Here is a 27,291-nt window from a genome sequence, read left to right as displayed (position 1 = left end):
CAACTCTTATCACAAGCAAAGGGCCAATTTACAAAGAACATCTACAAATCAATAAGAAAAAGAACCATAAAAACAAGAACAAAGACAGAAATGTCAACAGAGAGTTGACAGAAAAGGACATATATATGGCCCTTAAAAATGCTTAATCACACATTAAGAGAAATGTAAATGAGGGACTTCCCTGGTGGTCCAGCAGTTAAGACTGTGCTCCCAATGCAGGGGCCCAGGTTCGATCCCTGGTCAGGGAACTAGATCCTTCATGCTGCAACTAAAGATCTCGCATGCCACAGCAAAGATCCCGCGTGCCACAACTAAGACCTGGCACAGCCAAATAAATAAATACATTTAAAAGAAAGAGAGAGTAATGTAAATGAAAAGTACACTGGGATACTTTTCACCCATCAGGTTAGAAAAAAAACAACTTTCATATTCTCATACATTGCTGGTCAGAGTATAAATTAGTCTTCCACTCACCCATCTACTGTGTAAATTTTAAAAATACCTATCAAAATTACATGTAGATCTATGCTTTGACCCAAGAATCCCACTTCTAAAAATTTTGCTATAGATACACTCCCAGACAGATGAAAGGGCATATGTTCAAAGTTATTCGTTACAGCAATGTAATAGCAAAAGATTGTAAAACAACCTCAATATCTACTATCAGAGGCTGGTTAAATAAATCACTGTACATCCATGCAATGGAATTCTAGGCAACTGTTTTTTTAAAACTGAGAAGCTTTCTGGGTCTTGATATGGAAAGATCTCCAAAATATATTGTTAAGTGAAAAAAGGCAAGATACAGAAAAAATGTACATATAAAGTACAATGTCGGGGCTTCCCTGGTGGCGCAGTGGTTGAGAGTCCGCCTGCCGATGCAGGGGGACACGGGTTCGCGCCCCGGTCCGGGAAGATCCCACATGCCGCGGAGCGGCTGGGCCCGTGAGCCATGGCCACTGAGCCTGCGGGTCCAGAGCCTGTGCTCCGCAACGGGAGACGCCACAACAGTGAGAGGCCCAAGTACCGCAAAAAAAAAAAAAAAAAAAAAAAAAAAAAAAAAAAAAAAGTACAATGCCTACAGTTAACAATACTGTATTGTATACTTAAAAATTTGCTAAGAGGGTATGTCTTATATTAGTGTTCTTATCACAAATAATAATAAATAAAGAGGGCAGAAGGAAACTTCTAGAGGCAATGAGTATGTTTACGTTAAAAACCATGGTGATGGTTTCACAGATGTATACTTATCTCAAACTCATCAAGTTTTATACATTAAATATTAATAATTTTATATATGTCAATCATACCTCAATAAACTGGCTTTTAAAAAATAAAACATAAGGGCTTCCCTGGTGGCGCAGTGGTTGAGAGTCTGCCTGCTGATACAGAGGACACAGGTTCGTGCCCTGGTCCGGGAAGATCCCACATGCCGCGGAGCGGCTAGGCCTGTGAGCCATGGCTGCTGAGCCTGCGCATCCGGAGCCTGTGCTCCGCAACGGGAGAGGCCACAACAGTGAAAGGCCCGTGTACCGAAAAAAAAAAAAAGAGTGGATATATGTATATGTATAACTGATTCACTTTGCTATACAGCAGAAAAATAAACATACATCTATATAGATATTTTTTGGGGGGGGCGCTGCATTGGGTCTTCATTGCTGTGCACAGGCTTTCTCTAGTTGTGGCGAGCGGGGGCTAGTCTTTGTTGTGGCGCGTGGGCTTCTCATTGCGGTGGCTTCTCTAGTTGTGGAGCATGGGCTCGAGGCACACAGGCTCAGTATTTGTGGCACGTGGCTTAGTTGCTCCGCAGCATGTGGGATTCTCCCAGACCAGGGATTGAACCCGTATTCCCTGCATTGGCAGGCAGATTCTTAACCACTGCACCACCAGAGAAGACCCAAAAATAAAATATATTTTATGTTTAAAATGGAGAAGAAAAAAGTGTATGTATAGATGCCATCATTTGGGTAAAAAGGAGGGATAAGAGAAAGTATCTATATTGGCTCATTTTGCATAAATATGAACTAAATGATAAACTTGTTCAGAAGACAGAAATTAAGCAGATGGAAGATGGGGTGGGAAAAAGGTTTTTACAATATAAATTTGTAAACCTCTTATGTTCGAACATGTGGATGTATAAACATGCAAATTTTAAAAAATATACACTGTGAAGGGAACAGAAAAGTGCTGCAATAAATGGAACGGGATGTAGTGTCAGGTACATTTTTTTCTAAGGTAAAGAGATTCTAGATCAACAACATAACGCCTAATTAAAGGGAAACTATCTAATGTACGTTTCAATAAAATACTAATCAGGACTTCACTGGTGGTCCAGTGGGTTAAGAATCCTCCTTTCGAAGCAGAGGACGCGGGTTGGATCCCTGGTCAGGGAATTAAGATCCACATGCCGTGGGGCAACTAAGCCCACGCGCCACAACTACTGAGCTTGTGCACTCTAGAGCCCATGCACCACAACTAGAGAGCCCACACTCTGCAACCAGAGAAGAGCCCAGGTGCTGCAATGAAAAGATCCCACATTCCACAACGAAGATCCTGTGTGCCACAACAAAGACCTGACACAGCCAAATAAATAAATAATTTTAAAAATAAGTAAATAAAATACTAAATCTATTATTTTACAGTATTGAAATCTTGGTTAAATGAAACTCATCAAACCAGAATCCTACTCAAACTGTAGGATAAAGCCATGGTCCAGAATTTTAAAATGTTAATTAAAACCATGTTTAGTTAATGTTCAGCCCAATATCCTACACACATCCTATGGGACTACTGAATTATCCTGCTAAATTAGGAATAAGATTCACAATTATCAATTTTAAAAATCAGTTACGTTCACTATATTCTTTTGAACAAGACAAAAGTTTGGACTAGCCTATCTCTACCTTTAATGGGCAAACAACAATCCATTTCCCAAGTAGCCTGGTCAAAGTTTACTAATTGTAAAATACTTGGCACAATAAAACATGTTTTTAATACAAAGGCAGCACAAATGACACTGAAAGACAAATGTTCTTACTTAATGAGGCTATAGCACACAGCTCGTAGGGGTTCATGGTCTTTCTTCCTTATATTATTGTTAACCATACTATCTAGTTCATCCCGAGCAAACCGAAGCTGAACTTCCGTTATACTGTAACTTGCTGATTCCCGAGCACAGTCCTCAATGTTATGAGCTTCATCTAAAATGACAACCTGTTCTTTCAGATTGATATCCATCTATAAGATAAAAGAGTTTTCCTGTAAAACATTCAGCAAAATGGATTTAACAGCAATAGGCAAGATATTTCATTAAAAAATTCACACCATAGGCCAATATCACAAGTCCAACTATATAAGCAACTGATTCTCAGTCTTAAAATTTTAAAGCACTTAGGCCAACCAAATATCAGCTCAGCATTACAGTTTCCATTTTTCACTCTCAAATACTTGTAAACCTATCAACCAAAATAATATGTGTTAAGTGAGCCAGGATCAACATATGGCTGGTTACACAAAGGGGTATAAGGGATCTCCAACATAATATAAAAAGTAGAATAAAAGAAAAAACCTTTAAACGAAATAACAACACAAGATTCAAAAGACTCTCAAAATACTAATACAATATAGTATGTATCTGTTTCATTTCAGTCTCTTCTGCAACCCTTTTGAGAAGTGCTCTTCCCCAACTCCCATGTGATGTCTGTAGGACTGTTAAGCTGTTAATCAAGGGACATCACCACTCTCATAATGTGGGTAGACTTAGAACCCAGGCTTGTCAATTAAATAAAGTATTCCATCTGTCTATGGTCACAATGACTGGTTCAAGAATGGGTATGAGATCCAAGCTAGGCCAATCAGAGTAATTATGGGTGGCTAAGTGAAATCATATTCCTTTTTCCAGGTTACCTAGCTGGAGAAAAGCTAGCTGATTATGGTTATCTTTGTTCCTACTGGGAAGAACTTGCCTGATTACAAAGTCATCACGATAGTCAAGTATATTTTTTTAAGCTCTATTGAAGCTTGGTTTGTGTCAAATGCAACTAAAAGAGTCCAGACTAATACAAAATGTCACAAAGCAATTGCCACTGAGTTATTCTGAGGAAATAATAATATACAGAGGGCTGTAGATGGCTGAGAAAGAACCATAAAATAGTAGGAAATATACTGAGGTTTAAAAAATGAGCAGGATTTGGATTTGGATACACAAAGAGAGAGTAGGGCAATTCAATATAGGTGTAATCAAAAGCAGAGATACAGGAAAGAACAAGGTATCCTCAGGGGACTTTGAGGTAAGTTTTTGAAGAGTTCAAGTTGGGAGTCTGTAGCAGAGAAGGCTGAAAAGGCAGATTTAGGTCAGACTATTGATCATCTTGGGAGTAAGCTTAAGAAATATGACTTATCCCATGAGCAAAGAGAGATATAAGAGATTTTTAAGCAGAGGAAGAACGGACTTGGCATTGATATACACCGTTGCTCAAAGGAAAGAGACCTAGCTGAAAGGCAGCCAAATAAGAGGAAGGATAGCAGGGGTATTAAACATAATGCCTATTCATTTAAACTTACAGAAATAGAAAGCTAATGATCAGATTACCTTTAGTCAGATCTAAAGAGAGGAATAACAACTGAATATATGAAGTTATTCACTTTTTGTCTTATGCTGTAACAACTGGATTTCTCTAAGAACCAGGCAGATAAACACAAATGCTGTATCCAAATTCACTTATTCAAAGTTCACAGAGCATAATTTGCATAGTATGCATATTCTCCCAACGTAAGTTCTTCAAAACACAGATTCTTTAGATAAATGTTTTAAAATCATTCTTTCTATTCATAAAGAGATCGCTATATAAGGGTCTCAAATGGGGGAAATTTTTTGTACCCCAGGGGATATTTGGCAACGTCTGGAGACATTTTTGATTGTGACAACTGCAAGGGTACCACTGGCACCTAGTGGATAAAACCAGAGATGCTAATAAACATCCTACAATGCACAGACAGCCCACCACAACAAGGAATTATCCAGCCCAAAATGTCATTACCGTCAAGGTTGAAAAACCCTGTTATGATTCCACTTCAGTACTAGGTCCTTAGAAGTGCTTATTACTTTGGAAATTAAAATGACAATGTCTAAAATTCAGTTTTTAATACCCCCTAGAATATGTTTTCAATACTCTAATCTGTTTACACATTTCCATAAATTAAATATAAAGCAAAGAATAAAGTAAAAGACATTAAAACATCTAAAAGCTTTACATTCATCACTTATATCCCAATAGTAGGAAAACAGTTCTTTTAATTTTTACATATCTACTCACACTTTCCCTTATTTGTGCATCTAGAAGATAGTTGTAGGGACAAAATATTATGTCAGCCTCCTGCATTAGTTCTCGTGCTGTGTAATATGGACATGCCTTTAGTTTTTTCCCCAAGCTGACGAATTCTTCTATATCCCAGGCCTTGCACATCCCTTGGAGAGTCTGTAATATGTGTTGATCACTAATTTTATGAACACCATGATAAAAATAGCAGAATTTTCCCTAAAAAAAAAATGCATAGCTGAAATATGAAGCAATACTAGAACAGAAGAAATAACACAAGTTCACCTCAGAATTTTAGAAACATCATTAAAGCCACAAAGTAAAGATTTAACAGAGGAGACAGAGTACATACACCACATCTATAATACAACCATTTTAAAGAACTATATTAGTTAACTCAGATAGAACTCCAGATCAGTATAGCTGGAAATATCCCAAATTAACTTGAGAAACATATTTTTAAAAGTATGTTTGTTGTGACTTTGTTCTTATTAAAGTGGTATTAGACAAAAATATTTCTGGAAGGATCTGGAAGGATACACAAGGGCAATGGTATCACTAGTTGCTTTCAAAGATGAGAGCCAAGTAACTTGGGAACAGGACTGGAAGACATTTTTCTCTATAGACACTTTTGTACCTTTTCAATTTGAGCCATGAGACAGTATTACTTAATCAAATATAAATAAGTAAAAACAAAGGAAGAATGGAAACTGGGAAGGAGGGCAGGAGAAATGTCCTAGGGGAAAAAAGAGTATTCACTACAAAAAGTTGGAAAATATAAGAGTACCAAAAAGCCCTAAATTACCTAAAATCCCATTATACAAACAATGTACTATCAAGATTTTGATGTATTTCATTTCACATTTCTTCTATACATATGTACTTGTGGATATATCTCTATAATAAGACACAATTTTAAAATAATGAGAACAAAGCAAATTTTTACCAGGCACTGAGGATTATTAACAATCTAGCCACCAAATATTTTTTTTACAAAACTGGGATCTCCTTTTTTCTCTTAGCCTATTTTATTAAAAATCCTATCAGAAATATTTTTTCATATCACCAAGTTTCTTTTCACTGTTGCCTATATATGTACACTGGATTAATGTGCCATAGTTGATGAACCAGTTTATTACTAGATATTTAGACTGTTCTCAATTTTTGCTTTATAAATAATCTGCAATAAGAATTTTTATGCTCATTTCTAAATATTTTCTTAGTATACAGTTTTAGAAATGGCATTATAGGATCAGAGAGTAAAAATATTTTTAAGTTTCTTGAAAACCATATCACCAAATTATTCTCCAGAAAATGTATAGCATTTTACATTATCCTTTTTCCACACCTTTAACAACATTAATATTATCTTTTCTTATCTTTGCCTATTTCAAAGGTAAGAATAGAAGACTGTTGTTTTGATTTGTATTTTTCACACTTTCTAGCAAGGTTTAACATTACATTGTACGAACATTCTAAAAAGTTTCAACAGTAATTTGCATACCTTCTTTCATGTACTATTTACTAATGTCCTTTGCCATTCTATTACTAGAAGTAAAAAAATTTTATTAACATACACCAATCAAAAAATAAGATGTTTGATAAAATCCAGTCCTAGCAAAGGTGTGGCATATCCTATTAAAAGATGTATAAAATTAGAAGTATAAACTTCTACTTCTATTAGAAGTACACTGGAAATTTGTCAGTAACTACCAAATAAAATTTCACCATTTAAATATATATATATACTGTACTGTTTAATAGCCCCCCAAATTGGAAATAAACCAAACGTCTACCCACAGGGGATATGTTAAATAAATTGTGGCAAAAATTCATACTAAAGATATAGCCCTTAAAAAATAAGTTAGATTTGTCTATGTGCTGATGGGTTTAAGCTTTAAAAATAATCTATACACATACATTATAGAAAATACATATTTTAAATGTTTTAGAAGAATACACATAAAACCTTACAGTAGTTCCCTTAAGGGGATGGAAAGAACTGGAAAGAGAGATCTTTTCATTTAATGCATTTCTGTAATTTTGAGTCTCTAACCGTGTATATGCTACTTTTATTTTTCAATTGTCATTTGGGACTAAGTGGTGAAATAATGAGCCATTTTAATTCATTAATTTTATATATCGAAAAAAAATTAAATGTGATTTTGAAATCCAATATTTATCTTTCCCAGTTTGCTGTCCTTAACCAGTGGGGGGATATGTACATATATATGTGTGTGTGTGTGTGTGTGTGTGTATTTTTATCTATGAACTATACAAAAGGCAAATCTATGTTTTTAAAACATTCATACCTCATTACATACACAAAAATATCTAGACATTGCTAGAAATGGAGTAAATCATAAAAAGGTCATAACCTATAAAAGAATATCAGCAAATCCAAGGACAAGGCATGATCAGCTGAGGACTGCTAATTCTCCTAAAGCCATGCTGCTTATTGGTCCTCCAAGGTATTAAAAATGAAAATTAGGAAGAAAGGGCTCACCTAACCTTCTTTATTTGCTTCATTTTTATATTATTTTCACTTACTTTGTCTAATCTCTACTACTCTTTTTTACCCTTCATGCCATGTCAACTTCCCCACACTATGATGCCATCTTTCGTTTTTGTTTCTAGTGTAGTAAAAACAGCAATGGTTAGCAGTTAGAAGACTTGCTTCCTTTCTTGCTAATTAGTTGTCTGACACTGGGCAAACTTCAGGGCCCATTTTTCTCATGTGACTAGGCATCAAAAGAATAGTTGAATTGGAAGCCTTTTAAGATTCCTCTGACCCACTGACTATGCCATTTCTAAGGTTCCTTCTGGCTCTAAAATTCTATGATTCTGAGGTCAAGAGACAGTTGAAGATGTGCCAAGTATCTTTCATACTGAGCTTGATACAGATTGAGCTTAATAATATGACATTCACCATTTCTTCATTCCAAGTATCTTCCATACTATTCTGAAAGTTTTTATTTGTACAAAATGATCACTAAGGTGCCTTTAGAGTCTATGGTTATGGACTGTTAAATCTCATCTTAACAAAAAATATTCTTCTATACCTAACTTTTTAGAGTTATTTCTAGGGCTAGTTAAGATTATTTTTTCTTAGTTGAAACAAAATTTAACTTTTAGCAGATAAGTGCATTGCTTTTCCAGTATAGGAGCATAAAAGAAACAGTGAACAAAAAAACATGTGCCTTTGGATCAAGCCAAAAACTCAGAAAGTTTACACTTTAAGGGCACTTAGAATGACACTGCTGTGGAGGCTGATAGCAAAACCAGAAAAGCTCATCCATTTTAGCAGTGTAATATAACCCTGAGGGGAGTCTGTCAATTGAAGCGTTATCACACTTTAAACTCTTTTTCACTCAAACTGTCAGGTATCTATTTATCATTTCTCTTTGGTAATTCAGCCATCGTAAACATAGACACCTTTAGTGACTTTGTAATTGGCCCTCATTACAATACCAAATTACCCTGAGGGCTTGCGAACAAGAAAAAGAATGTTCATGTACGCCTATGAGCTAGGCATTCTGAGGCAGAATTAGGTCAAAACAACTACAAGCAGGTATCTTCAATTATTTATAATACTAATATTCAAAAATAAAAGAATTGTTTACTTGAAAACAGAACCCAAAGGCCAATGAAAAAGTCTATTGGATTTTTATTTTTACATGATTCAAACTTTGGAGGATAAAGACCAATCAAAAAACATAACCACCACTGCATGATTCTAGAGGATTACATAAAATATTTGCTTTCAATACACAATCTTAAACTTTATAATTGTTTTTACTAATGGGATAACAAACACATAATAAATTACATAATAATTTTCTCAATAACAAGTAGTAAAAGATAATGACAATGCCAGCAAGTCTTCTTACATAGACTATTATAGCCAGAAAACAAATTTCAAGCATTTGAGGAATTTAGTAGATCAGTTAGCCACTTACAGAAAGAAGTCTACTTAAATATAAAATTTATGGGATTTTATCATGAAGAGCCTTTTCTCTATTTTATTATTTTTTTACCATTTGGCTTTTTAGTATTTTTATCTCTCTTTGAAGAGAACTTTTTAAATATACAGAGTGAAGAGATTTCACAGTTCCTCAGTTAATTAAAAAGAACTGATATGAAAAGAAGTATGATCACAGAATTTCAACAACGGTTTTGATTCAATTATTCTGTATTCTCTTCCTGGTTCTGAACAAGTCACTTAAGTTTTCCCACTGAAGCCCCTTAGTAATTATACTTCATATTATCAGGTTTGAATATCTGTTGAAGTTTCTTTTGAATAACCCCAAATAAGGCTTGAATAAATTTCCATCTAATAAAAGAAAGCACTGACAAAGAAAAGCATAAAACAAAATAATCTATTCGCATTATATGGTAGGAGGTGATATATCAATTAAATGAAACTCTAGAGGCTATAGCTCTTAGCCTTTTGTGTAGAACCACTTATGTTTGACAAAATACAGAAAGACAGAACAACTTTCAAAATATATTAAAATATCATTGGTCATTTCATATACTATCAACTTATGCTTCACCAATAATTTCTGGGTATAATTCCAGACCCATAACTTCAATTTTAGAGTAAACTAGTTATCAAACTGGTACACAGACTGCCAAACTTATACTGCCAAAATATTATTAAAAAATCATGTCTTTAGTAAGAAAGATTTATCTACCTAGCTAAAATTTGTATTATTCTAAATATCCCTGGAAAATTTCAAAACCATCAACATATCTTCAGTTAATAATTTAACATAATTTTTTGAAAGAAGTCTGTACTAATCAGAATTATGAGACAGTATAGTCATTACATTTCTCAATTAAAAACATTTAAAAATTTGCTCAAAGAGAGGGCCTATGTAAACTACCTTATTTTGAAGTTTTTAAATATGTTAAATACATTAATTAGATCTAGTTAGACTAAATCACTTAAATGTTTTTAATCTCCTCATATAACATCCACGTTTGACTATTTTGGGTAGACAGATTTAAAAGAAGAAAGTATGAAGATGGGTGACTAAAATGAAAATTAATTTTCAAGGAAATAAATAAATATCCCCAAGCTTTAGGACAAAAACCCATAATTTAAAACTTGAGTAAAGACTTTCTTATAGTAAAATTATTTTTTAAAAAATATCAACACTAGCAATCAATTTGATTTTTGTAAGCTATTTGATTATTGCTGTAAATGTACATATAAAATGAACACATTAAAAAGTAATCAATCTTTTCAGCTAATTTTTCCTCTAAAATACATTAACTTACTCACATTTTTTCCATCTAGCAATTCCATGCACTTTTCATTTCTGTTGAAGTTACCTACTACTTCAGGATGGACACAAGTGTGATCCCTGCTGGAAAGAATAGTCATTGGGACCCCTGAGTATGCTGTCCTCCGGAGCTCTCTAGTAATCTGAGCAATCTGCTTGTGTGTGCGTGTCCCAAAATATATTTTGGGTATCTTGGACTTCCCCCCATGATCCTTCTTAGTGGTATTTGAAGAATCTTGACTGTCTCCTTGTTTAGTAGAACAACAGCACCTAGAACAGTTACCAGGGGGCTGTAACAAAGGAAAGAAAAGATAACTAATGTTTGGACTACCATAAAATTATTATCAAACCTCTCATGGAATCAAAACTATAAGCAGTGAATCACAACTGTCAAATAAAGAGAAATTCATGATGTTACATCATCTAAAACTTGCCATTAAAGAAAAAACTACAAATTCAAATTGGTTCTCCATAAATAAATGATAAACCATTTTTATCATTATAAATGATGTTTCCATATTTGCATTGTAATTCTAACATACTACTCCAACTCTCAAATTCCAAATGTTTTAAGTATATTTTAATTATCCTCGTTCATAAATTATAAAAATAAGATAAAACAAAGGACAATTTTCATTTTTGCTTAGGCTTCAAGTGAACTTGTGATATTACAATTTAGAGTTGATAGTGCTATTTTTCTTTACAGCACAGTCCATTCAAATATCCTATAATATACCAACATCTTAAAAAGCATTTTAAATATAGCTTACAGAAGAACAGAAATATCAAGCTGAATCTAAAGCATCAGTCAAAAACAAGAAAACTATTCTCTAGCAAAAGTATGAAAATGAATGCAAATTATTAATATTTAATAATAAAGGCAGGTTGCTTGTGTGGAACAAGTACATCTGAAATTCAATTACCTGTCATGGAATGTAAATCCATCAGTAAAATTACCAGTCAGGATAGCTTTTCCTGGACAATTTTACTCAATTCAGTTTCATAATTAAAATAGTTATATAAAGGCACCTTATGGAACATCAGGAGTATAGTCTAGTATTTAGCTGGTTTTTCTCTCCTGTTTCCAAACTCTCAAAAATAAAAAAATTTAAAAAGCTTTATGCTATATATTAGAACCCAGGAATTCTTAATAACTACTCCCTTCTCAACCTCAGTTACTATAAAATGAGACAGAATGCAGCCTCATTTAAGAGAAAGACTATGAAATGGTTAGTTTATAGGAATGGTCACTGATAGGGAAAAAACTAAATAGCACAGTAGCTTAAGAGAATTTGTACTAGAGAGTTTAAGTTTAGTAGAACAAACACACCATTTAACTGCAGATTTTTTTTAAATTATAATCAGTAAGATTAGCCTTCATAAACAAATGCTAAGTCATAGCATGTTACACCACAATACTGGGGATCAAGCTGTCTTTTAGCCTCAACTCAGTGGAAAAGCAAGTTCAAATTACTCCCAGTCTCGCTCAACCTTGTCCGCCATTAAATATTACAATACATGATAGAATGGATGTAAATGTGACCCTTCTGGAGCTGTCACTCACTGGGATAAAAGGTTCACTGATGTGCCAAATAAACAGTCAGTCAAAGCAGATAAAGTTACAGCCATGCTGGAATTGTTACATTCCCCTCTCAGGTTGCCAGTAACAGCAGATTTCATTACAGAGTGCTGCCACATTAAATAGCCAGTTCCAAATATCCTGCCTTCTATATTGAATAATTACTTATTCACTGAAAGGATAAAAAGAAGAGTTATGAATGGGGCTCTTGTCAACAGTGAGGCAGGAAACAGCTGACATGTGGTTTATGTTACATATGTTGCAATATCTAACAATTTATGGTCACACAGAAAATGGCATACAAACTATATCATGATATTTCTGACTGAATTCCTTTCTAGCCTTTGCAATGATCACACTAATTAATTAACTCAGTAAAAGAATTAAGGTAACTCTTGGTAGCAGAATTAGTTGACTTTTCCATACCTTCGATCTTTCACTCAGTTATATTATATCTCTTCCCTATGATACAGTTAAATTCACTCTGAATATGAGAATGCTAGGGATCAATGCATTGTTATATTCCACATGGATATATTATATACAAGCATAAAAAGTAACTCAATAATGTGGCCTTTTTTCAGAGCTTGGAAAACCTACTTTTTGATATAACACTTTTCAACATGAATTCCACTTAAAGTTTTATCACCCACTCCTTTTATTTTCATTCCACTATTTTTCTAAACAAAAAATTCAAATGCTACAGAAAAATACAAAGTAAGTCAACCACCACCACAAATAACTTGCAGACCCTTCTACATATAATTATATCTTCCATATTTTTTCAAATAGAAAGGGATGCTATTATATAGACTTATAACTTGCTGCCTTGTATTCAAATGTTTTAATTCTTAAAAGGGGTATTTGCACTAATAATTTTAAAAAGGGATCTGCTTATCTTAAAATATTATGCTAGTAGCTGTACTAACAAAAGTAAAAGATCAAGAACTAGCTTCAGAAAACTCTTCCCACTAGAGCAGCTTTATTAAGGTAACTTAAATTAGTTTTTCACTCCATAACTGAGAAAATTTTAAACCACAGCTAATTTTATACTAAAAATGTTTTCTGTTTAAGTCTTAAAATGCTCTGAATTAATTATACCATCTATGAACTCAAGGGTGACTCCTCAAAGAAGATGGTTTTTCAGTGGGTGGTTGCACAAGTAAAGTAGAAGATAGAAATTAAGAAAGGTGATTCTTATTTATTTGCAATATTAAAGGGGGATTATTTCTTCAGAAGTGATCTTCTATTGGAGTTTCTATTTAAAGGATTCGGTATAATCATATTTGAAGATGGAAAAAAATGAATGTAGCAATAGAACAGAGGCTTAAAAAAGACAATTATTTAGTAACAAAAGAGAATTATTTGTACCAAAATCAGCAAGTTTCAATTCTGTAAGAAAACTAGAGAAAGAATCCTGAAACAGCAATGACAAGAAGTCATAATATCCTCCACTCCAATAATAGGCTAATATTTTCTAGCCTCTCTCTGAAACCCTTTGACCTAGGGGTTTTGAAACAATAGATGAACAAAATTAAATATTTTTCACTAAGCATTTCTCCTGCTAACAAATGATCAAGTTTATCTTTCATAGGGATGTCTTCCTTTTGTTTTTGCTCTTTAAATTTACAAAGACTATATTAGGAAACTGGAGAATAAATTAAAAAAATATTCTCTCTCATCTAATATATCTGAACGTCAAGAAGACAAAACACATGGGCTCCCAACACCTGTAATCTCTAAGAACTGTAAATAGCTACACTGTATGGTAGAACGAAACTCTTTAAGAGATGGCTTATTTTCCCATAGCTGGAAACTGTCTAGAGCTCTTTTACTTCAACAAAAGGCAAGAAAACTTAACCCAAATAACAGCAAAAAAATCTATTATCATTTAAAGAGAAACACAAGAGATACATGTGGGTGTGACAGCTCTATTATTAGTTCCACATGCAGGAGTCAATTGTTTAAAAATACATTTCAAATTTACAGTAGCCAAAACTGTTCTTAGGTCAACAACCAAGGATTTTAGAAAATTTTGTGTCTAACAATTTCTATTTATTCCCTCTCTTGTCATACTACATAGAGACATATATTGAAATTTTTTGAAAGGATAAAGAAAGAATATAACATTTGATCTTGAAAGGCCAACTGCTGATTCCTTGCCACTATTCCTTTCACAAGGCTACAATCAGAAGTTTAAGTAGATTAAGATAACTACATCAACCTCTAAAGTTTCATAGTTCTCTCCAGCCTTTCCCCACAACAACAACAAAAATTACTATGCCTAAATACTTGGAAAAATAAAAATTAGCATGGTGACTATGCCTTAAAAAGGAAAATAATAAAGGAGTAGTTAGAAACTATTGCATTGTCAGAGATGTTATTTTGTAAATTCATAAATCAGGGGAGTATCTAAAAGCTGTTTATGAACTGAATTCTAAAAGCAAGCATAAAAGGATATATTTAATATGAAAGATAAGTAATAAAGAAGTGAGAGGAAAAGAGACCAAAAAGAATCTTACTGGTATGAAATAAGGGGAAAGCTAGGTCCATGAAATAGTAACATATGTGCATGCATTGTCTTTCAACAACACTCCAAATTATTTGAGGACAGAAACTGTCTTACATTACTTCATCTACTCATTCATTGAGCATGGTGTTTTGCATATAACTGTAACTTAATTTTTTTTAATTGATAGATTGTGACTAATGTCCTTAAACCAAATACTGTACCCATGTACCACATTTTATCTGTAGATGCTTAACTGATGCCCTAATTTGAAGTCCTTCACATATCAAAAAATTACTTCAAAATAAAAAGGTTAGCTTTTAAAAGAAAAAATACAGGACAATTTGTTATTTTTCAAGAATAAAAAGAAAAATCATCTTGTTATGCTAATATCTGGGCCACGGTAGTTGTGGGTGACAAACACATATCCTGATATATTCATTATTAATAGCTGTCATTTATTAAGGCTGTCCCTGTGCTAAGCACTCTACATGTACTCTCTCATTCATTCATTCATTCAAGAAACATTAGAATTCCTGATATATCAAGCCAAGTAGAAGACAATGACAAGGGTCACTTCACCCCACTGACAAAGAGGGCTTTACATTTTAATTGTTCTACAAGGTGTGTTTATCAATACCAGTTTCGCTCACGAGGTAAAGAACTGTTTAAAGTTGGTACTCTAAGTGCATTATTTCCTGAATGCAACTACAAAATATTCTTAAGGATAAGCTATACAATTTATTTCACAATAACTATTTTAACTTATTATTAGTTGACATTTAAGTCAAATATTTTCTAACAGGATGGATATTATATTCCAAAAGGGAAAAATACAAAAATTCTCAAATAAGAGAGTCTTTAGAGCAAGATTCAACAAACTTTTTCTGTAAAGGGCCAGAAAATAAATATTCTAGGTTTTGTGGGCCATAAACTCTCTGTCCCTATACAGGAAAATATCTTCATTATCTCAACATAGGAAAGGATTTCTTAAACAATACACCAAAAGCACAAATGACTGAAAACACAATCTCGAGAAGATATGTGCACTGTATATAACCAACTGAGGATCATTATTCACAATATATAAAGAATTCCAGCAAATCAATTTTTAAAAAACAAACCCAATAGAAGAAAGAGCCCAAGAACAAGAAAACCACAGGAGAGAAAAGCAGAAAGCCAATAAACATCTGAAAAGATGTGCAACCTAATGCTCAACCTCATTACTAATTAGGAAAATGCAAATTAAAACCATAATTAGATTCCATTTCACATCCACCAGACTGGGTAGAGAGGATATACAGCAACTCTCTCATACACTGCTGATCCAAGTATAAAGTGGCACATCCACTTTGGAGAACAAATTGGTGATCTAGTGAAATCAAGGATACATAGACCCTTTGATCCAGCATGACCCTGCTAGGCATACATGCCAGAGAAACTCTTGCAAATTAAGACAGATACAATAGGGATATTCTTTGCAGTACTGTTTTAATAGTGAGGAAAATAAGCCAAGTGTGTCAACAAAACAATGGATAAACTGTGGAGTTCTGTCAATCTATGGAATATTGTATATAATAAAAAAATATGAACCAGAGAGTCCCATGTATTGACATAAATATCAAAAAAAATTGTTGAGCAGGCTGAGTATGACTTAAATAACATTTTATTTTCCCCATAAACTTCCAAACAAACTGATGACAGGAATAAAACTATGAAAACTTTATGAAAAGAATTAGGAATCCCCACTATGGTAGATAACCCTTGGAGCTAAGGACTGTAGTAGACAATATACCTGAAAAATGCTTAAAAGGAACCTAAAACAGCAAATACACTTGTTCGTCCTCAGCAGCTTAATACCTAGCAGAATAACTTTCATCTTAATCCGTCCTGACCAAAATTTTCAACTAATTTATTAGGAAATAGGTTCTTAATTTACATCCATGGACTGTTACAGAGGAGAGAGTTTGAGATCACCCAGAAACTACAAACACAATTTTGTATGCATTTTTAGAAAGTCAGTCCATAACTTTCATCATGTGCTCAAAGAAGATTGTGACTTATTTGGATGAGGGCTTTATTCCAGAATTTATGTCTGATTTTACAATGGAAATAAAATAGAAATAGCATTTTCTTAACAACCAACTTGGTTAGTCACATTAATTCTGTAAAGGAATAAACAAGTTGACAGTCCAAAGAAGATAATTTTATAAAGGTTCCTCTACTGCTTGTAAATTAATTTCTCTTTTAATGTTTGTTAATTACATAATGTTAACATAATTCTAAAATACTTAGTTCACTAATGTATATTTCTAACTCCATTTTACATATGATAAAGTAAAACCTAAAGTTCTTCAAGTTGCTACAAAATTCGTGATAATTTGTGAGAAGCTGGAAGTCATAACCTTAAATCTTAAAGCTTTAACAGGATCATTTTTACCTACCATTTAACTTGGCAAAAAAGCAAAATACTGCCCTTTTTTATTTCAAAGCATCATGCACCTAAAGAGTTAGTGGTAAAAAAGTCAATGAATACTGAATTATACTTTGAGGCATATGAAGAAGGGTTTACTGTTAATCTTTATCAACCATTTGCTGTTGTCCAAGCCACCTAAACAGGTACTGAATGCCTGTTGTGCAAAATCTCACATAAGCACACACTCTAGTAAGATAGCAAAAGTGACATAACTATACCTTTTCCACTATTCTTTTTTAAAAATTCAAACAGTAGTACTCTACTGCCAGTTTCATGATTAAACTGCACAAGGCAGCTGTTTATCTACTCACAGCAACCAGCAGGTGAACCTGATTCAATATTTATCACAGGCTTTCACAGATCACTGCTAACCAAGCAAACGTTTTAATTAAGCTGGAACTTGCTTCAAAGAGCTCATTCAAGATGTCAATCGGCAGGTAAGGGATCAGATACAGTGTCAGGTGAGAGTGTGTAATACAAATCCACAACTTTCTTCATCCCATTGCTGTAAATTAGCCTGCTCTAAAGTTCAGACTCTGATTGTAACAGACTGCCAGTCTCCTGGAATGTGTAACTGAAGTCACTCAAATTCTATTGTGAAGGTTGTAAGCAATATGTTAAACTGCAATGGGCTAGCACATTAAGACAGATCCTTTTCACGGTTGTTTTTTGATACCGTAAGTGTTTGTTACCCTACTCTCCACTTACTGTTTACTTTCTTGCCTAGTGTAAATGGGAATTCCTTAACACAGTTGCCTCAGATTCTGAAAAGTTTATAATCAAGAAAAACCCAAAATGGTATTTTTAATTTTTAATCTAAATTTATACTAGAACAATTATATTCTGTAAGACTTCTCAGTTTAAGAACAAACACATCATAAAGATGACCAACCTGTATAAAGCAAAAATTCTCCTGGTATAGTAGAACATATACAGATGTGACTACAGCAATGAGTCTCAAAGTATAGTGATTAGTCACACTGACCAACTTCATGAGAAATACCTGGGGTATTTACAACAACAACAAAAAGGAAAAAAGAAGAATCAAAGAAAGGAAATGGGAGAGAAAGGGAAAGTTCTTCCTTCAAGAAGAATGCTAGGTAAAAATTATAAATAGAACGACAAAATTTTAAAAATCACCATTTTGCAACTCCCATGTAATAAGTGATTCCTGCAAGGTACATAAATGGATGCTAAAATCACTGGGTGAAAAGCTGTTGGGAAACAAGATATTCACATAGTTTCCAAACATCACCCCACAGATTACTTATTAATTACAAAAGAAAAATGTGCCTTTATAATGGAGACCTGGTAGTCACCACTTTAACCAAGTGGTCAATTTTAACATTAGCAGTAGTGAGACAAACTGGCATTAAGTGCCTCTTGATGTGATATAATAAGAAATATATTTATGTACTCTTCTTGAAGAAAACTGCATGATTATGAAATCCAAACAATCAAGCCATGAATCAAAAAGAACCCAGGAATAGAGAACCCGTGATAAAAAGACATATATGTATATTATTTAGTTGGTGAAAATTAATCCAGCTGCACTCTTGTGATATTTGCACTTGTATATTATACTTCAAAAATCCTATCCCTTGGGATTGCCTGACATTTTTATTTTCTCCTTTATTGTATAGTATTTTGGTATTTTTCAAACTTTCTTCAATGACCCTTTTAAAATGAGAAAACAAAGCCATCCTGCGACATCATCTTCTACATACTGACCAAAATACTATAAATAAAACTTATACAAAATAGACATTTTTGCGTCTTTCACCACCATTAAAAATTAGTAGACAAGGGCTTCCCTGGTGGCGCAGCAGTTGAAGAGTCCGCCTGCCGATGCAGGGGACACGGGTTTGTGCCCCAGTCCGGGAAGATTCCACATACCGCGGAGTGGCTGGGCCCGTAAGCCATGGCCGCTGAGCCTGCGCGTCTGGGGCCTGTGCTCCACAACGGGAGAGGCCACAACAGTGAGAAGCCCGCGTACCGCAAAAAAAAAAACAATTTAGTAGACAAGTTGGGACTTCCCTGGTGGACCAGTGGGTAAGACTCCACGCTCCCAATGCAGCAGGCCTGGATTTGATCCCTGATCAGGGAACTAGATCCTGCATGCATGCCACAACTAAGAGTCTACTTGCCACAACTAAAGATCCCGCATGCCACAATGAAGATCCCATGTGCTTCAACGAAGATCCTGACTGCCACAATTAAGATCTGGCCCAGCCTAAATAAATAAATTTAAAAAATTTTTTTAAAAATTAGTAGACAAGTTATTATCAATATACAAGCCTCTAAAACAGCACTACCCAATAGAACTCTCTGCGATGGTGGAATGTTCTTTACCTGAACTATTGAATGTACTTGCCACTAGCCACATGTGGCTACTGAGAACCTGAAATGTGATTAGTGCAACTGAGGAACTGAATTTTAATTAAATTAAATAGTCACATGTGGCTAGCAGCTACCATAGCAGAAGTGTAGATTTTAAATATTATCACAGGACTAAAGAGAAAATTTTGACTTAGACCAGTGTTCAGTCTGGTGCCAAACTTCCAATGGAATTCAAATCCGCATAGTAAGAATTTTACTCATAGATGCTATCCTGGGCTTCCCTGGTGGTGCAGTGGTTAAGAATCTGCCTGCCAATGCAGGGAACACGGGTTCGAGCCCTGGTCCGGGAAGATCTCACGTGCTGCGGAGCAACTAAGCCCGTGCGCCACAACTACTGAGCCTGCACTCTAGAGCCCAGGAGCCACAACTCCTGAAGCCCTCGCGCCTAGAGCCCGTGCTCGGCAACAAGAGAAGCCACCGCAGTGAGAAGCCCGCGCACCACAACGAAGAGTAGCCCCTGCTCGCCGCAACTAGAGAAAGCCCGCACGCAGCAATGAAGACCCAACGCAGCCAATAATAATAAATTAAAAAAATAAGTAAATTCATAGATGCTATCCTAATAGAGTAACCCTTCAGTTTGCTGTATTCAACTCTCTTAAAACCTCCTGTTTCAAATAGCTATATTACTTGATGAAGACAATGTTAAAGTTAACAATTAATTAATTATTACTGTGGGTTCTAAACTTAATCTGGAAAATAAACTAGTGAGAATAACCAAAAAATTTTAGAAAAAAGATGGTTAAAAATAGTATATATTCTCATATATGTAAGAATTTAGTATATATGATAAAGATGTTATACTAGGCACCTCTTTAGACACGTGTTCAACTCTTTATTCTGAAAACAGTTCATCAATTATAGCCCCTGCTGAAAAGGTAGACCCAGTATCTACATTAATACCACATGACCAAGCCCCAAATATACCAAGACCAGTAAGATTCACTTTCCTAGGAATCTGTATTTGGGTCATTTAGACTGAGTTGATTAAACTACAGGGAACAGACCAGAACATTTCACAGACTTTAAGCCTTTCATTTTGAGATGTGATGGTAAGGTCATATAACAGAGAATAAGTATCCAGAAAAAAACAATCTACAAAAAACGAGAGAACTCTGCACACAGAGGCAGAAAAGACACACTTGAGGCCCCAAAGAGAAGACAGAAGCTGCCTAAAAACCTCTGAGTTCCAACAGGGCAGCTGTATATCTTGCTTGATCCTTCTGGAGTAGGCTTCTAATTCTTCAAAAGCAAATCACTCCTGATTAAGTCAGGGGTTGAAATATCAAAGAAATAACAAGAGAGAATTTCCCTAAATTGAAAACGTCTCTGAATCTTCAATATAATAATTAAACCCACTAAGTAACTAGCATCATAAATGAAAAAGACTCTCACTTAAACATCCAGTCATAGAGATTAGAAATTATAGAACAGCCATTCAAAAGAATGCAATGTAGTCATTAAAAATGATGTAGAAAAATATCAAATGACATCAAAACACAGTACTGATCTATTATTACAAGGAGAGATAATTGGACATTATTTGCCTCCTGAGTAATGTTAACAGCAAGCATACAGGACTTGTGTTATTCTGAAAAGCAAAAAACAAGGACAAAATCAAACCTGCAACATCAGCATATCATCACAGGTAAGTGTTTTTTTAAAAAATGTAACAATGTTTCCAATACCATATTCTGAATATGACTGTAATACTTTATACCTTACAATTTTAAATGATTCATTCATTCATGTATAGGTCAGGCTACTGTGAAGCAACTGTATCAATTACACTAAGTTACCATAAAGCAAACATACTGCTGCTTTTTCATTATCAACGTATGAATTTTTATACCTCTAAATAAATATACATTTCTTTTGCACATCATCTTTTCATTTTTGATGTCCAGTGTTAGAAATGCGTATAACATTTACAGTGCTTTGTATCATATAAGATAATATCGTTGTAGGTATTGACAGATGCTTCATCATCTTATAGATGATGTAAACTTACAGTATTGATACAGTACTGTAGATATATTTTCTCTTCCTTATGATTTTCTTAATAACATTTTCCTCTCTCTAGCTTACTTTATTGTAAGAATACATATAACATGCAAAATATGCATTAATTGACTTTATGTTATCTATTGGTAAGGCTTCTGGTCAACAGTAGGCTACTAGTATTTAAGTTCTGGGGGAGTCAAAAATTATACACAGATTTTTGACTGCTGGGGGGTTGGTGCCCCTAACCCCTGCATTGTTCAAGAGTCAACTGTATATGCATGAAATAAATGACAGCAATCATACAAGGGATGGAGTGAGGAATTAAGATTACACTGTTATTATAAGGTACTCACACTACCCATGAAGCGATATAGTGTTATGGGAAAGTACATTTGGATTTGCCATAAATACATATTGCAAAACCTAGGGCAACCAGTAAAAAAGGGGAAGGGAGGGAGGGAGGGAAGGAATATGATGGTTATGCTAGAAAGGAGAGAAAATGGAATCAAATAAAATACTTATTTAGTGTCTGTGCCACTGCACAGGGCCAGAGCCCACCTGGGCCAGACCCTGGGCCACTACCTGGGCCAAGCCCCACACGTGCGTCCCACTGGTGCTCCCTGCGGTGGCAGAAGTTCTGCAGGTTGCATTGAACTTGGGACCTCTGCAAAGAAGACCATCTCCGTTTTTTTCGTTCCGAGATTGCAGCCTCCAGCCACGCACGAGTGCTGGATATGTACCAGGCAATGCTGAGGGAGAGCAAGCACTTCAGTGCCGACAACTACAGAACTTACACCATCAGGAGGATAAGAGATGTCTTCAGAGAAAATAAGAATGTAAAGGATCCTGTAAAAATTCAAGCCCTAATGATAAAGCCAAAAGAGACCCTGGGATAATCCACAGACAGGTCCACATTGGCCAACTATATTTGACTGACAAGCTTGTGAGTTAGAATCAAGAGAAGCCCAGGACCTAAGGAGCTGGGACCAGCCACCACCGGCAGCCATGGACCACCTTCAGCATCCATTCTGCTTTGCATGGGCGCTCCCAGCAGACCACGAGTGGCCTTTGCATCAGCTTTAAATAGGCTCTTGCTGTATCTGCCCTAAGAACTGATAAACTGAATGAGGTTTCCATTCTTCTGCAGCCTTAGTGACAAAGGATGGCTGTCTCTCCTTGGTTCAAGTGTTAGAATGAAGAGCTGGAGCTCCTCAAAAGACTGTTGTGTATTATTGTGTCTCCTCCAGCCCACCCCTCTTTTGTAGCACCTCAGCACTTGTATAGAGCATTTCTAGATTTTGTTTGTTGGTCCTTGACAATAAACTATAAAATGCATAAAAATAGTGGGAAACAAAAAGAGGAACACAGAACAAAAGCAAAAAATAGAAAACAGTCATAAATATGGTAAATATTAATCCAACCTTATAAATAATCACTTTGAACATCAATGGTCTAAATACACCAATTAAAAGACAAATTGTCAGAGAAGATCATAAAACAAGACCCAAATATTTGATGTCTAAAAGAAACCCACTTTAGAGATGAAAAAACTTATATATTAAAAGTAAATGAAGGGAGAAAAATATACCATGCTAACACTAATCAGAAGAAAGCAGAGTACCTATATTAATTCCAGACACAGAAGTCCTCAAAGAAAGGAAAGTTATCAGAGATTAAAAAAAAAAAAAAGGGCATTACATAATGATAAAGGGGCCAATTCTCCAAGAAAAAAATACCAATCCTTAACATGTATGTGCCTAACAACAGTGTGGCAAACTATATGGAGCAAAAATTAATAGAACTGCAAGAGAAATAGATAAATCCACTATCATAGGTGGAGTTGCTATCAGAAATGGACAAACCTAGCAAGCAGAAAATCACTAAGGACATAGCTGAACTCAACAATATCACCAATCAACTGGATATAACTGACATAACTGAAGTAGTCTATAGACTACTTCATAGTCTATAGACTACTTCATACAACAGTGGTAGAATACACATTCTTCCCAACTTCACGTGGACCATTTACCAAGATAGACCACATTCTGGAGATAAAACATACTTTAACAAGTTAAAAAAAATAAAAATCATAACAATGTCTGCACTCAGACCACAATCGAATTAAATTAGAAATCAGTAACAGAAAGATAACTAGAATATCTAAATAACACATGGATCAATGAAAAAAATCCCAAGAGAAATTTAAAAATAGTTTGAGCTTAGTGAAAATAAAAACACACCTTATCAAAATACATGGTAGGCAGTGAAAGTAGTGCTGTGAGAAGAATTTATAGCACTGAAAGCATATATTAGAAAAGAAGAAAGATCTAAAGTCAATAATCTAAGCTGCTACCTTAGAAAACTAGAAAAAGAGCAAACTAAATCCAAATTAAGCAGAAGAAAAGAAATAATAATAATTAGAGCTTAAATCAATGAAATTGAAACCAGAAACTCAATGGAGAAAAATCAATGAAACCAAAAACCTGCTTCTTTGAAAAAACATCAATAAAATCAGTAAGTCTCTAGCCAGGCTCACTAAGAAAAAAAGAGAGAAGACAAAAATTACTAATATCAGAAATGAAAGAGCAACATCACTACAGAGCCTATGGATGCTAAGGATAATTTAAAAAATATACTATGAACAACTCTATGCCCACAAATTTGATAATCTAATGAAATAGACCAATTCCTTGAAAGATACAATTTGCCAAATCTGACACAAGAAGAAATGGACAATATGAATAGGCCTAGATGTATTAAACAATTAAATCAATAATTAGTAACCTTCCAAAAAGAAAGCACCACATCCAGACAGGTTCACTTGTGAATTCTACCAAACATTTAAGGAAGAAACTATAACAATTCTCTACAATCTTTTTCAGAAGATAGATGCAGAGGGAATGCTGCCAACTCATTCTATTAGACCAGCATTACCCTAATACCAAAACCAGGCAAAGACATTAAAATAAAGCTACACACCAATATCTCTCATGGACACAAATGCAAAAATCCTCAACCAAATAATAGCAAGATAATTAACAAAATTAATCCAACAGTGTGTAAAAAGAATTATAAACCATGACCAAGTGTGATTTATCCCAGCTATGCACGTTGGTTCAACATTTGAAAATCAATTAATATAATCCATCACACGCTGGTGGGCTAAGAAAGAAAAATCACATGATCATATCAATAGTTGCAAAAAAGGATTTGACAAAATCCACACATACATGTTAAAAACTCTCAGTATACTAGGAAGAGAGGAGCACTTCCTCAAGTTGATAAAGAACATCTACAAAAAAACCCTAAAGCTAACATCATACTTAATAGTGAGAAACTTAAAAGATTTCTGAGATCAGGTACAAGGCAATGACATTCCCTCTCACCATTTCTTTTCAACTGTATGTCTTTCCTTATGTTATAAGACAAGAAAAGAAAATACAGGTATACAAATTGAGAGGGCTTCCCTAGTGGCTCAGTGGATAAGAATCCTCCTGCCAATGCATGGGACATGGGTTCGAGCCCTGGTCCAGGAAGATCCCACATGCTGCGGATCAGCTAAGCCAATGCTCCACAACTACTGAGCCTGTGCTCTATAGCCCACGAGCCACAACTACTGAGCCCATGTGCCACAACTACTGAAGCCCATGTGCCACAACTACTGAAGCCCATGTGCCTAGAGCCTGTGCAACAAGAGAAGCCACCACAGGGAGAAGCCCATGCACTGCAACAAAGAGCAGCCCCTGCTCACCATGACTAGAGAAAGCCCGCACGCAGCAACAAAGACCCAACGAGCCAAAAATAAATAAATAAATTTATTTATTTAAAAAAAAATTGAGAAGGAAGATATAAAACTGTCTCTGTTTGCCAATCGTCTATGTAGAAAACTTGGAAGTATTAACAAAAAACCTCCTGAAACTAATAAGTGATTATATCAAGGTTCGAGGACACAAGGTTCATTTATAAAGGTCAATTACTTTCCTATATACTAACAATGAACAAGTGGATATTGGAATTAAAAACACAATACCAATTACATTAGCACCCCCAAAAATGAAATACCTAGGTCTAAATCTGACAAAATATGTACAAGATCTACAGGAGGGAAACTACAAAATTCTGATGAACAAAATCAAAGAAAAACAAAATAAATGCAGAAACATTCCATGTTCATGGACAGGAAGACTCAGTATCACTAAGATGTCAGTTCTTCCCAACTTCATCTATAGATTAAATTCAATCTCAATCAAGATCCCAGTAAGTAATTTTGTGAATACTGACAAACTAATTCTAAACTGTATATGAAAAGGTGAAAGATCCAAAATAGCCAACACAATACTGAAGGAGAAGAACAAAATTGGAGGACTACGCCATCCAACTTCAACACTTATTATAATCAAGACAGTATGACAGGCAAAAGAACTGACAAATACACTGATGGAACAGAATAGAGAGTCCAGAAATAAACCAACATAAATATAGTTAGTTGAACTTTGATAAAAGAGCAAAGGCAAAACAATGGAGCAAAGACAGCCTCTTCAACAAATGGCACTGGAACCACTGGACATCCACATGCAAAAAGAATGAACCTAGATCCACATCTCACAACCTACACATAAATAAACTCAAAGTGAACCCAGACCTAAATGTAAAACACTAAAGTATAAAACTCCTAGAAAAGAACAAAGGCAAAAACATAGATGACCTTGGGTATGGTGCTGACTTTTTAGATATAACACCACAGGCACCATCTGTGAAAAAAATAATAATCTAGATTTCATTAAAATTAAAAACTTCTGCTCTGTGAAAGACAAGGTCAAGAGAATGAGAAGGCAAACCTCAGCCTGGGAAAAGAATACTTGCAAAAGACACATCTGATAAAGGAATTAACCAAAATATACCAAAAAAGCACACTTAAAACTCAACAAGAAGAAAACAAACAACCCAATTTAAAAATGGGCCAAAGACCTTAGACACCTCACCAAAGACAAAAATGTAGCAAATAGGGGCTTCCCTGGTGGTGCAGTGGTTAAAAATCTGCCTGCCAATGCAGGGGACACAGGTTTGAGCCCTGGTCTGGGAAGATCCCACATGCCACGGAGCAACTGAGCCTGTGCTCTAGAACCCACGAGCCACAACTACTGAGCCCGCGTGCCTAGAGCCTGTGCTCCACAACAAGAGAAGCCACCGCAATGAGAAGCCTTCTCACCGCAACAAAGAGTAGCGCCCGCTCACTGTAACTAGAGAAAGCCTGTGTACAGCAACGAAGACCCAATGCAGTCCAAAATATTAAATAATTAATTAATTATTTTAAAATGTAGCAAATAAGCATATGAAAAGATGCTCAACATCATATGTCATTAGACTAATGCGTGTTAAACAACGAGATACTACCACACACTTATTAGAATGGCTAAAATCAGGAAAAATGACAACAGCAAATGCTGACAAGAATGTGGAGATCCGGAACAAAAGGAATTCATTCATTGCCAGTGGAATGCAAAGTAGTACAGACACTTCGAAAGAAAGTTTGGCAGTCTCTTACAAAACTAAACCTACTCTTACCATATGATCAAGCAGTCACGCTCCTTAGTATTTACCCACAGGAGGTAAAAACATATGCCCACACAAAACCTGCACACAAATGATGAGAGCAGCTCTATTCATAACTGCCAAAACTTGGAAGCAATCACTGTGTCCTTCAGTAGGTGAATGGA

The 27,291-nt window shown here is 35.0% G+C and overlaps 1 protein-coding gene and 1 pseudogene across 3 annotated transcripts in view; one reads left to right on the top strand and one right to left on the bottom strand.

Moving 5' to 3' along the window:
• The window catches only part of BRIP1 (BRCA1 interacting protein C-terminal helicase 1), a 194,892-nt gene that overhangs the window by 125,261 nt on the left and 42,340 nt on the right, over positions 1-27,291 (bottom strand). For all 3 annotated transcript variants that reach the window (XR_004347597.1, XM_032617135.1, XM_032617134.1), the window contains exons 7-9: positions 10,606-10,896; positions 5,313-5,534; positions 3,035-3,234 (exon numbers count right to left, since the gene is read on the bottom strand). Coding sequence is in view for 2 of the 3 variants with exons in the window: in XM_032617135.1 (XP_032473026.1) it covers positions 3,035-3,234; positions 5,313-5,534; positions 10,606-10,896 (713 nt within the window). In the remaining variant the exon portion in view is untranslated. The remainder of the gene's footprint in view (positions 1-3,034; positions 3,235-5,312; positions 5,535-10,605; positions 10,897-27,291) is intronic.
• LOC116745390 lies at positions 21,125-22,547 on the top strand (annotated as a pseudogene).

The sequence above is a fragment of the Phocoena sinus genome, chromosome 20 (genome assembly GCF_008692025.1).
Source record: "Phocoena sinus isolate mPhoSin1 chromosome 20, mPhoSin1.pri, whole genome shotgun sequence".
NCBI classification, from domain to species: Eukaryota; Metazoa; Chordata; class Mammalia; order Artiodactyla; family Phocoenidae; genus Phocoena; species Phocoena sinus.
Note: the sequence above shows the minus strand (reverse complement) of the source record. Positions and strands in the feature narration are given on the sequence as shown.